This window comes from Argiope bruennichi, chromosome 11 (genome assembly GCF_947563725.1).
Source record: "Argiope bruennichi chromosome 11, qqArgBrue1.1, whole genome shotgun sequence".
Lineage (NCBI taxonomy): Eukaryota > Metazoa > Arthropoda > Arachnida > Araneae > Araneidae > Argiope > Argiope bruennichi.
Window position 1 is genome coordinate 50679949 of NC_079161.1, and position 13082 is coordinate 50693030.

Consider the following 13082-nt stretch of genomic DNA (forward strand, 5'->3'; position numbering starts at 1 on the left):
AATTTTACTATTACCAACTACAACGTGAATAAATGCAAGAGACTATTTAAGTAATTTTTAAAAAAATTCATAAAACCCCTTAAAATTTAGCCAAAATATGAAACGGTTTGCTATATAGCATCGATAAGTCACGGGATTTTATTTAGGTCAGAATAAAAAAAAATTCATAGAACAGCCTGTAGGTGGCACTGGTATGATAGCCTTCGTTGGAAATATACAAATGAGACAGGCCATTATAAATACTTATACTATATCCAGAATCAGTGCTCCATTGCATGCTATGAAAGTAAACAAGGATACTATGTGAAAAAGATTGAGCGTTGTTAGTGAAGCTATTTTAACTGAACCAGGGAAAAAAATCTGTTGCACTGCGTAAATTCCGATTTCAGACTAAAATATGAACAATGGAAACGGATATTGAATAGTGTCATGCCTCATAAAGCTTGTTCAGCGATTTGAGGAAACTGGATTGCAGGAAGATCGTATAAGATCCGGATGACCAAGTCTAATGCAGAAACGTTCTAAGCGCGTTGCAGCCCAAAAGTGGAAACATTAGCCTCCGAAACAGTGGCAGGGACTAGCAGTGCAAGAGAAGCTGGCAGGTGCTTGGAATTACTACCATCCTCGATACGCAACAGTCGTTAAGGAATTCTGAATCAGTAACCATACAAATTAGTCTTGCCATGAACTTTTAACATTGGATACTGTAGGGAGGGAATCTTGTGCGAGGTAGCCTTGTTCCAAAATTGAACAAGATCCCTCCTAAGTCTTTAACGTCTTGTATACAGATGGCGCTCATTTTTCACTCCATGGCGATGTTAGTACACAGAACTATCGCATCTGGACGATGTCAAATCCACGAGTGTACGCTGAGAAGCCACTGCATTCCCCCAAAGTTAAAGTGTGTTGTGGGTAAACCGGTTCCTTGTCATCTTCATCTTTGTAATACAGTGTCCGGTAAACGAACGGAAATTATATTCTGAATCAGGAAATTTTAAAAAATGCCATTAATTTAACTATAGTTTTTTGAACTATAGTTTTTAGAAAATTAACTATAGTTTAAATTAATTTATCTATCTATTAATTATTATCTATTAATTTAACTATAGTTTTTAGAAAATATTACGCAGAGTGGCACTTCACAGGTAACTCTAATAATATGATTCTTTTCTTATACTTTTTATTTATATTCATTTTTTTTATTTATTTTTGAAAGCAAAATTTTCGAAGTAGATTTGATTTTGAAGATGTAGCTTGTTCGGTAAATATCATGATCTAAATCTGTTAATTGACATTTAGCAGACGGTTCCATTTGAAACATTTTATAAATTGCTACTATTTTTATTTCTATTAAAATATTATTAAATGGTAAAAGCAAACGATTTTTTCTTTGATAAACATATTTTATTAATATTATTTCGTTTGTTTTTTGTATAATAGCTGATGATCAATTGTAAACCTTCTAGAATCTGGCAATGTTTGTAAGATATGCTGTTAAGTTGAAAGAATAAACAATTCGATGGAAGTCTGAATTGCTTGGAGTATTATTTTAGTTTTAAGAATTTAAGATGCTCTGCAAGCTATAGTTTGAAGCTTAAGAAAACGGAAAATTTTCTAGAAAGCATGCAAAATAGCTAATAGAAAGTTGGGGAAATTTATCTCAAAAGATGTGAAGGTTTTGTACTTTTTCTGAAGGTATTGCATATGCACTTGGATGACCAACGTTATTATCAACAGAATCAGAAAAAAATGTTATTCATTATTTTTAATTATTTATTACTTTCATTATTTATTATTAATATTTAAAAAAACTCTTAATTATCACGTTTTTCTCATGAACCAGAAATTAAAGACCTTCTTAATTCCAACATTTTATTTATCTTGTTGCAATCGTTATGAGAAAATACTTGTTATAGAAATAAAGTCTAAAGTGCATCCAAACCATTACGGAAAATACTTGATTCATTTTGTAAAACGCAATATAAGGAATACCTTCGAACTCAGATTACTAATTTAATCTCGGCAAAATCAAAGTACAATACAAAAAAAATCATAAAAAGGATTAATTATATTTCAAATCATTATAAAAAATCTCGTGCTATCTTTATACATGACGGCACTTCATGGAAATCTTCATCTAGCTTAAAATGTTCCCTAAGCATTGGGCCTTCTCTGTCTAGTAAAGTATAAAATTATTTCAGAAATAAGCTGGTGCACATAAAAATCATTAAGTAATAAAATCGGATGTGATGAAGAGACCTTTAGGCAGTTACACGTAAAATGCGATAAATGTGGAAGAAATGCAACTGTCCGAATTTCGGTGATGCCAATAAGAGAAATAGAAAAACAAATAATTTTCTGTACACGACTATCTTTTACGGCAAATGCGGAGATTTTATAATGAGCGGTCGCCTTAAACTCAGTACCATATTGAACAAGAAATACAGACCTTTATTTTAATGGAAATATTCCTCAGAAACGATTCCAACATATTTGTAGCTGTGTGTGTGTGTGCGTTTAATCCAAGAAAGGTGCTTTATTATTTATTTTCGCACGCACGCATATATAACAAAACACATGGACGGTGATCACACATATATAAAGTAAAACATAATATATACATTTAAATGTAGAAATTACCTCTAACAAAGAACAAGCAGTGGTTCCTTGTATCAGTTCAACATCAACACTCTGGTTGAAGTGTTTACAATAAGAACAGAAAAGCTCAAGTGCGCTTTATTCGCATATCAAATATAAATATGGTTTAGAGCCTATTGCGCCATCTATGTTCAGTATTAATTAATATTTACTATATGAATAACTACACAAAGAGAAAAAATAGAAATAAAATAAATTGAATGAAAAGAAAAATTACAAATAATAAAATCACATAGACAATATTACTTACCTTTATAATTGTTGAATTTTCATAAATATGGCATTTCATTGATTACTCTGTACTCTTTAATTTTTTATAAATAGCAAATATACAGTAGATTGATCTCATATTTATTTTATTATAGTCCATATCTTTATTTTAGAGCTTTATGTTGCTCTTCGAATCTACAAAATATTCCTCATCAAAATTCTATAATTATTTTTCCTATGATATTCTGTTAAGTTATTTCCACTTCGTAGTTTATCTTCCAAGTTAATAGGACTTTAAAAATGTAATTCAAATGGTGTAAGCTCCAAATTGCTATCGTATCAAATTAGCTTGAGATAATATATTAGATGAGATGGGCATCATAATAAAATCAATTTATTGATCTCCTTTCAATAATCAAAAATATACTACAGAATAAAACATAATACTTAATTCAAAAATGACCCATATTAAAGAAACTAAGAGGAAAGAGCTGAACGCAAGTTTTTTGCCGAATCTCCCTTCCTATTCCTTCCCTCCTTCCTTCCTTCTTCTGCAAGTGTTCGATCGATGGCGTTATGTTAATTGGCAATTTCATAGTAGTTAGTGCTAAACTCCTCGTTCCATTTTAAAATGGTATTCTTATAAGATCCACGTGGTGCAAAATGCTGCAACCTCAAGACCTCTAAACAATCTATGAATTTTCTTTCAATTTTCGGACAGAATGGAAGCTGATGACTCATGGCCTTGGCATAATCTATGGTCAGATGAAGTGCACTTTTTTTTCATGAAACTGTGAATAATCAAAATTACCACATATAGCGTGCTTCACCTGATGTCCTTCACAAACAACCACTGCACTTTCATTACTTAATTGCATGGTATGGATTTACGGCTGATTTAGGCTCCGTCCCTTTTTCTTTGAAACTCTACTCCTAAGGTCTTAAAACGTTCACGTTTTTCGACGAATTCACATTTTTTTTCAAGGTATTTTCAAGACAATTTCCACTACGAAATGACTCATAGCAACTTTGAGATTCCTTAAATTTTTAATTCAAATAACATAAAACGATTGTTTACTCCGTGCGATTAAACATATTGTGTACATAGATTATAACAAGTACTAGTTTTTCCTATAAAATAATCGTTATGGTTTCAATGCTTGATAAGTAGTATAATCTCGCTTATATACAAATATTTATGAATTATGTAAATCATGAAAGTTAATAAATTAAAAATATTTTAAACCATTAATTTAAATGCCCAATAGTTTAAAGAGCTAATGCCAATTACACAAAATAAAAGTATTTATTTTTTTTAAGGTTTCCAGTTCCCCTTTTCCTTCTTTTTTTACTATTTTTTTGTTTATGATACGTAAAACTCTTTACGTAAAAAAAATATCAAACCAAAAAGTTAAATTTTTCGCAGTTTACTTTATTCTCAAACTCATCATTTTCTGATTCAAAACACAGATGACATGCGAAGAGCTATTTCCATTCAAGCTGGGGTTTTTTATGACACCAGAGTGCGTTGCATTTCAATTTCTTAAAAATTTAATTATAATGCATATCCAAGAAATTGCCAAGACATTTGATATCCTTTTTAACAAACAGTAGTATAAAAAATTTTTCTCACTGATTATATCAAGAATTATCTTTAAACATTTCTGCGCAAAAGTTCAACAACTCAAGTCATCAGACATAAGCTAAAAGTCATACTTTACTAAAAGCCATCAGAAATATAATCAATTCTCTTGATGATTTTATTCGACCATCTTTTTATTGAAGAAAAAAGAACAGAATAAAAAGAATTGTACCACTTTATTTTAAAAATCTATTTTCTTATATATTCTAAATACTATGAAGGATTTGTCTTGTAGCGAGTTATTGAAGTTAATGTACCCGAATCTTTTCTAAAAAGATTTGGATGAGTGGTGTTAAAGATTAAGTTATTATTTACAATCTTTCAGGTATTTAAAGTTCTTGTGTACTTTTTTTATTTTTAATATGTGCGCATAATTTACTGTTACTGCCCTTCTGACACAGAAATATCGTATGATTTTCTTAAAGTTGACGTGCCATTTAATACATGTGTTTCCTTCCTTCCCATATAGTACTTTTTTATGTCTTGCTATTGACGATATAAATTTCTTTATCTAAATTTATCAGTAGCAGGTAATATCTATCAGCGTATAATTTGTATGAAACGAATAAAATACAATTTTCTCAAATATTTCCTTTTTAATTAATTTTATGTATAAACAGTAGCGCAAGCCTCTGCTTCCATTTTAAGAGGACAACCAAGATATTTAATGAAGCAAGCTGACTGTGCTTTTTTTCCCCCTTCTTTTCTTTTTTTGGGAGGGGGGCATTTTAAAACATTTGTAAAATTGATTGTATACGAGAAGGGAATATAGGTAAAAGTGAACCATACATGAAAAAAATGAATATAATGAATTAATTTTATAACCACACTCTTTGCGATAACATTAAATATTTTTAAATGCAAATTTTAATTTCTCAGTAAATGAGAGAAAATTTTGAAAATAATATTTACATGAAGACATAATCCTAAAGTATTATCATATTAAGATGCATCGGACTGATGGGTATAATCTAATGTAACTTTGATTTGCGATTTTATGTTTGATTTCTCATTATTTTATACATTAATTCACGTAATTTATTATGTATTGTCCTTACTTGCGCTTCATTTGAGATTTTATCTATACTTTTTTTACGAAGCATAAAATGTCAAAAAAAAATCAACAATGGATATTTGGTATTCAATTAGTAAGTTTTTCAAATAATTATTTCTGCCGCTACAGGTCACTTTGCTGGTGACTCTTGCTATTGACTCTCTTTTTCCTGACAACAAAATGGATTGTATTTCAATTTTTTTAGCTTATTTTTTTGGCATTGCCAAGAAATTATCTGTCTTGCTTTTGCATTTTAAGGCACCCTTTTCAACAAACAAGAGAACACTATTTTTCTCATTGGATTTTCAAGATTATCTGTAAAACGTTCTCTGCGGAAGTTTAACGAAAACTTTTACTATGTTGCAAATGATGATATATTATACTAAAAGCTATTAGAAAGATATATTCTAGAAAATTTCTAGTATTAACAGAACGATTAAAATTCCTTAATATTTTTTTTCAAAGCAACATAAAGTATTTAGAAACATCATGTGATTGAGTAATTACCAGGCTATATATAAATCATCTTATATGCTTGCGAAGTGTGATAAGTGTTATATTCGTGCTTTAATGCAAATACTTATGTAATATGTAAAACATGAAAATTAATACTTTACATATTTTAAACCATCACTTTTAATATTTTACATACATACTTTACATATTTCAAACCATTATGCTTTCTAAGGAATGCCAATTAAGAGACTTGAAGATGTTCTTCAAAAAGATGTTACACACGATAAAAGTACCATTTTTCATTATGCGGCACAGTTTCCAATTTCTTTTTTTTTTTTTCTGTTTGCAATACATAAAATAGTTTATGTGAAAAGGATATCAATGTAAAAAATATCAATTTTTCACAGTTTGTTTTTGAAATCATTATTTTCTTATTTATAACCTAGATGGCACTGCAAAGAATTATTTCCATTGAAGCTCTCTTTTGCATGACAGAAAATGCATTGTATTTGACATTTTTCTTCTTTTTTTTTTTCGTTTTTTTTATTGAATTACCAAGAAATTAGCTACGTTTCTTTTGCAGTTGAAGACATTCTTTTCAATAAACAAAAGAACAATATTTTGGTCACTTAAGATTTCAAAGATTATCTTTAAAAGTTTCTGAGCGATATTTTAACAAAAACTTTTACTATATTGCAATTACCGATGTATTTTACTAAAAACCATTAGAAATGTGAATTTCCTGACTCTTTTTTTTGTCACTAGACCATTAGATTAGACCACTTTTTTATTGAACAAAATCCAAAGAGAATGAAAAATAGTACCATTTTATTTAAAAAATACATTTCAATATAACTTTTTAAAAGCTAAATCTCTTTATTCGTTTGTTTTTGTAGGATGAATGATTTTGAAGGTATTGCATATGCACTTGGATGACCAACGTTATTATCAACAGAATCAGAAAAAAATGTTATTCATTATTTTTAATTATTTATTACTTTTATTATATATTATTAATATTTAAAAAAAACTCTTAATTATCACGTTTTTCTCATGAACCAGAAATTTAAGACCTTCTTAATTCCAACATTTTATTTTTCTTGTTGCAATCGTTATGAGAAAATACTTGTTATAGAAATAAAGTCTACAGTGCATCCAAACCATTGCGGAAAATACTTGATTCAGTTTGTAAAACGCAATATAAGGAATACCTTCGAACTCACATTACTAATTTAATCTCGGTAAAATCAAAGTACGATACAAAAAAAATCATAAAAAGGATAAATTATATTTCAAATCATTATAAAAAATCTCGTGCTATCTTTATACATGATGGCACTTCATGGAAATCTTCATCAGGCTTAAAATGTTCCCTAAGCATTGGGCCTTCTCTGTCTAGTAAAGTATAAAATTATTTCAGAAATAAGCTGGTACACATAAAAATCATTAAGTAATAAAATCGGATGTGATGAATGTTCTGTGTTGTGAAATGATTGTATGGTGGCGCCCCCAAGGTGAAGCGAAAATAATTCTGTAACGCGAGAGTGGCTGTGTAGAGAGAGAGAGAGAGTGTGGAAAGCACGCGAATAAAATGGAGTTCTTCTAAAGTCTCTGCCATCTGATTTGTGTTGTGAGTTACATTAAATGTGTGCGTAGAATTGGCGAAATGACATGGTCCGTCGACCCGGAGGTGGCTGGGACCGAAGAAAAAAAATTTTGAAAATAGTGCATCGAAAATTAATTGAAAACGAAAGCGATAGTCTTGTGTTGTTCAAGTTTGGGTTTCACGGAGATTCAGTTGTTATTGTTATTTGGTGAGAGGTTAGTTATTCAAATTTTATGATATTGATATTGTTATATCTAGTGTTTTAAGACGTAATTAATTTGTGTTTTATTAATTTCATTTTTGATTGAGTTAATTTTTGTGAAAATGAGTATTACTAAGTTTAAAAAAGAGGAGTTAAAGGCTATTGCCGAGGAGTTAAAATTACCTATACCTGATAATGCTAAAGTTCTAGATTTAAGAAAGTTAATACAGGAGAGTAAGATTTATAAAACAGATAAAGAATCGTATCAAACTATTGTTGACTGTGTACTTGAGGAAATAAACGAGAGAAAAGATAAACTTGAGCGGAAAAAATTAGAAAACGAAAATCGACTAGAATTTGAGAGAATTAAACTGTCCCAGTTAGAAAGGGAATTAGAAATTGCAAAATTGCGTGAACAATCTCGAGAGAGTGAGCCATCACAAAATGACAATAAAACAATCGGAACAGAGTGTAATGTAGAGCGTTTGATTAAGAGTATTAAAACTCTAACTATTCCGATTCCTCAGAGAGCCGAGTCATTTAATTTATTTTTTCAGTCGATTGAGAAGGCATTTAAAACCAAAGATGTTCCCGAGAAATTAAAACCCGAAATTCTTTTAAATATCCTTGGAGAGAAAGCGTGTAATTTAATGGTTTATCTTCAAGAAGAAGATTTGAGTAATTATGATAAACTTAAAGCCATAGTGTTAAAGGAGTTTCAACCAACACCCCAAGAATGTCTAAATCACTTTAAAAAGGCGCAAAGGTTACCCAATGAAAGTTATGTGCAGTTCGCATCTAGGTTGAGTGTAACCTTTGAATACTATTGGCAGTTACGGGAGGTAAGAGACTTAAAATCAATTTGTGAATTAATAGTGTCAGATAAAATAATCGAGACGTTGGATAGAGAATTAACTACTCATATTGGCGTAAAACAAGGAGAGACGTGGTTTAAACCACATGAGTTAGGCCGAGAATGCGATATTTACATTTCGTCGAAGGGAAAAATTAAAGAACAAAGTTTAATACCTAATTATAAATCTAAATATGAACCGCGGCGTTATGATGTCAGTAATCAAAATAATAGTCGTGGGTCAAAAAATACTTCAAGTGTTTATCTGTCTTCCGTTAAAAATGCGAAATGCATTGTAAATAGTTGTAAAACAAAGGAATCCCACCCGCTGTACTTGTGTCCTGTGTTCAAATCTCTTAGCGTTGACGAAAGAATAGATATCGTGAAAACTAATTGCTTATGTTATAAATGTTTTTCCTCAAATTGTTTCGTTAAGAAGCCGTGTAGAGCTAAAAATTGTTTTTGTGGGAAACCGCACAATAGATTAATTCATTATCCCAAAAGAGATAACTCTTCCGCCCAGACACAAACTGCAACACGAGCCAATGATTCGACGCCGTTGAATCCAAATGCACATGCTTACGTCAGTCAGAGTCAGGGAGGGTCAGCAAATATCGCCTTCCCCCAAATTGAGAGCGAGAGAAATGCATCAGTAGTGGCTACGAGTTTTTTGCAAAACAAAACAAAAACAGTTTTATTGAGTACCGTGCGATGCTTAATACGAGACAGATACGGCGCGAGACATGAAGTGAGGTGCCTCCTAGACGGAGGAAGCGAATCAAATTTTATAACGAAGGATTGTGCTGATAGATTGCAGTTGAGGAATGAGAAAATTAATTTACTTGTATCTTGTTTAAATGATTCATCAATGACGGTTAATGGGTGTGTTATGGCAACCATAAATAATCTTGATATGAGTTTTAAAAAAGAGCTTAATTTGCTAGTTGTCAAAAAAATAACTGATTTAATTCCGTCAAGAATGATTAATGTTTCAATTGATTTACCTAACGATATTGAGCTGGCAGACTACAAATTTAATATTCCTGGAAAAATTGATGTTTTATTAGGCGCGGAAATATTGAATGAATTGCTTAGGCCAGGTCAAATTTATACAGGAGATTCTCGACTACTTTTGCAAAATACAGTGTTCGGATATGTCGCTAGCGGAAGTGTAGATGAGGAGGTGAATAACAAAATTCACTGTGGTTTAATTCGAGATAGCGATTTAAATACAACATTAAAGACCTTTTGGGAGTTAGAATCAATAGGTGTCAAGGACGAGGGTATTACTAGTGAGGAGGACGTGAATTTAGAATTGTTTAAGGAAAATATATGTTTTAAAAATGGTAGGTATGAGGTGGGACTCCCGTGGAAAAGAGATAGTAATGAGTTGAGCGATAATTTTGATTTAGCAAAAAGACGACTCAGCAGTCTTATGAGAAAAATGCAAAATGATAAGGTGTTGTATTCTGAGTATTGTGAAGTTTTAAAGGGTTACCTAGATGAGGGGATAATTGAGAGGGTAACAAATCCGTTTGCTTCAACAAATAACCCAGTGTTTTATCTTCCTCACCAAGTGATAATAAAAAATGAATCTCTAACAACAAAATTACGTATAGTTTTTGATGCTAGTGCACATGAAATAGGACAATTATCGCTGAACGATTGTTTACATCAAGGAGTTAATTTAAATCCAAACATTTTTGATTTGTTGATATCCTTTCGCTTGAACAAAATAGCAATTTTAGCTGATATGGAAAAAGCCTTTCTCCAGATTTCTTTGACTCCAAAAGATAAAGACGCTGTTAGGTTTCTTGTGGCTAACAGTGAAAACGATGTTCAAGTGTATAGATTTAATCGAGTTCTTTTTGGTGTGAACTCGTCTCCATTTCTATTGGCCGCAACTATAAAAACCCATATTGAGAAATATAAGGAACAATATCCCGCTACTGTGCGGACACTCGATAGTTGTTTTTACGTAGACGATCTCGTCGCTGGTGAAGACGACGTATCATCAGCATTTGACTTGTCAAACACAGCAGCAAAAATCATGGATGATGCAGGGATGAATTTGCGGAAGTGGATTTCAAATGACTGTGATTTAATGAAACAATGGCAGACAGAACATTTCGACCATTTAAATATTAACGATTTCGTGAACCAACCACATCGTGTTTTGGGACTTTCGTGGAGTCCTCAAAATGACTATGTTAGTCTTAATTTAAAAGGTCTATTGGACTTCCTTCTGAAAAGGAAAAATACTAAACGATTCTTGTTGATGGCCGCAGGCAGAATATTTGATCCAATGGGATTTGTATCCCCCTTCACTATAAGATTTAAAATCTTATTTCAAGAAATCTGGCAAGGTAAAACAGACTGGGACGAAGAGTTACTGCCAGATGTTAATGAGAAGTTTGAACAGTGGTGTTCAGAAGCGTCTTCCTTAGGTAAACTTCAGATTCCTAGATATGTCCTTGAGTGTGATAGTGAGAATCCCCCAGAGTATGAAATACACACATTTTCCGATTCTAGCATTAAAGCGTATGGAGCTGTCTCATATTTAAGACTGAAAACTCCTAACAAAATTTGTGTGTATCTTTTAGCTTCAAAATGCCGTGTGGCTCCTCTAAAGCCATTATCCCTTCCACGTTTGGAATTAATGGGTGCGTTACTTGCTGCGAGATTGGCAAAAGAAGTATCAAGAGTCCTCAGTGAGAAAATACCAGCAACCAACCACTTTTGGACAGATTCCACTATAGCCTTGAGTTGGATTCAAGGTTCCAGCAGCAGATGGAAAGTCTTTGTCGCCAACCGTGTGAAGGAAATACAATCCTTGACAAACAAAGATACGTGGCACCATTGTCCTGGAAAGGACAATCCATCTGATCTTCTTACGAGAGGCATCAGCGCCGACTCACTGTTGAACTGTGAGAAGTGGTGGAAAGGACCGAGTTTCCTACATGAAGAAAACATTGTCGCTAAAAATGATGACGTGATACTTAGTGATGACAGTGTGTGTCAGGAAGAACTAAAATCGTCTTAGAGAAAAACTTTGGCTGTGACTTTGGACAATAGTTTTTTGAACAAAATTCTTTCTGTATCTAATAATTTCCAAAAAATTTTATGTGTTCTTAGTTATATTTACAGGTTCATCGATAATTGTAAGCAACCATTTAACAAACAAATTGGACCATTGAAGATATCCGAAGTCCAACGAGCGGAAACTACGCTTGTGAAGTTGGTGCAACAGGTAGAATTTGAATCAGAATTAAAGGACTTGTCCACTAAGGGTATGGTTAGCCCTCAAAGTAAGATAAAAAATCTCTCTCCATTTCTAGACTCTGAAAAGGTACTAAGAGTAGGAGGTATACTGGCACATAGTAATTTAAATTATGACAAAAAACACCAAATAATTCTTCCTAAGAATCACAAGTTAACTAATTTGATTCTTGAATTGACTCACAAGAGACAATTGCATGTAGGTCCACAAACTTTATTGTCTATTGTTAGACAGAGATTCTGGCCCTTAAATGGTCGTAATATGTGCAGGAAATTAGTTAATAACTGTACAATTTGTTTTAAAGCAAAACCCGTTACTTGTGGGCTGACACAAATTATGGGTCAATTGCCAACCGAGAGAATTTCCCAAAATTTTCCTTTTAACAAAGTGGGAGTAGATTTCTGTGGGCATTTCTGGATTAAATATCCTAATCAAAGAAAAGGTGTTTTCAATAAAGTTTACGTGTGTGTTTTCGTGTGCATGGTCACAAAAGCATGTCACCTTGAATTAGTTTCAGATCTAACTAGTGAAGCCTTCATTGCGGCTTTAAAACGATTTTTTAGTAGAAGAGGAAAATCTGAACATATATTTTCAGACAATGCTTCCAACTTTGTAGGCACACAATTAGAGTTAAAGAGACTGAGAAAAATTCTGAGTAATAGTAACAATAATATGAGTAAATTTTTGTGTGATGAACGTGTTGAGTGGAGTTTCATTCCACCAAGAGCACCAAATCATGGAGGCCTCTGGGAGGCTGGAGTCAAGGCCGTCAAATATCATATAAAACGAATTATGGGTAATTTAAAATTCACTTATGAAGAATTTTTAACGATTCTTAACCAGATTGAGGGAATTCTCAACTCAACCCCTCTACCCTTTATCATGTGACGCTAACGATTTTGATGTTTTGACTCCTGGTCATTTTCTTGTTGGTCGTCCGATTTCAGCAATTGTTGAACCGAGTTTAACTGAACTGCCTGATAACAGGTTAAAGGCATGGCAAAAACTAACAAAAATTGTACAACAGATTTGGAAACGTTGGTCAAATAACTACCTAAGTACACTTCAAAATCGAAATAAATGGTTTTTTGAGAAAAATAATGTAAAAATAAATGATATGG

At 32.1% G+C, this 13082-nt stretch overlaps 1 protein-coding gene across 1 annotated transcript; it reads left to right on the top strand.

Moving 5' to 3' along the window:
• The first annotated feature begins 7950 nt into the window (after nt 1-7950).
• Nucleotides 7951-11724, top strand: LOC129956555 (uncharacterized). The gene is made up of 2 exons (XM_056068483.1): nt 7951-8257; nt 9749-11724. Exons 1-2 carry the CDS (start codon nt 7951-7953, stop codon nt 11722-11724), a joined length of 2283 nt encoding a protein of 760 aa, XP_055924458.1.
• Nucleotides 11725-13082: the final 1358 nt, after the last annotated feature.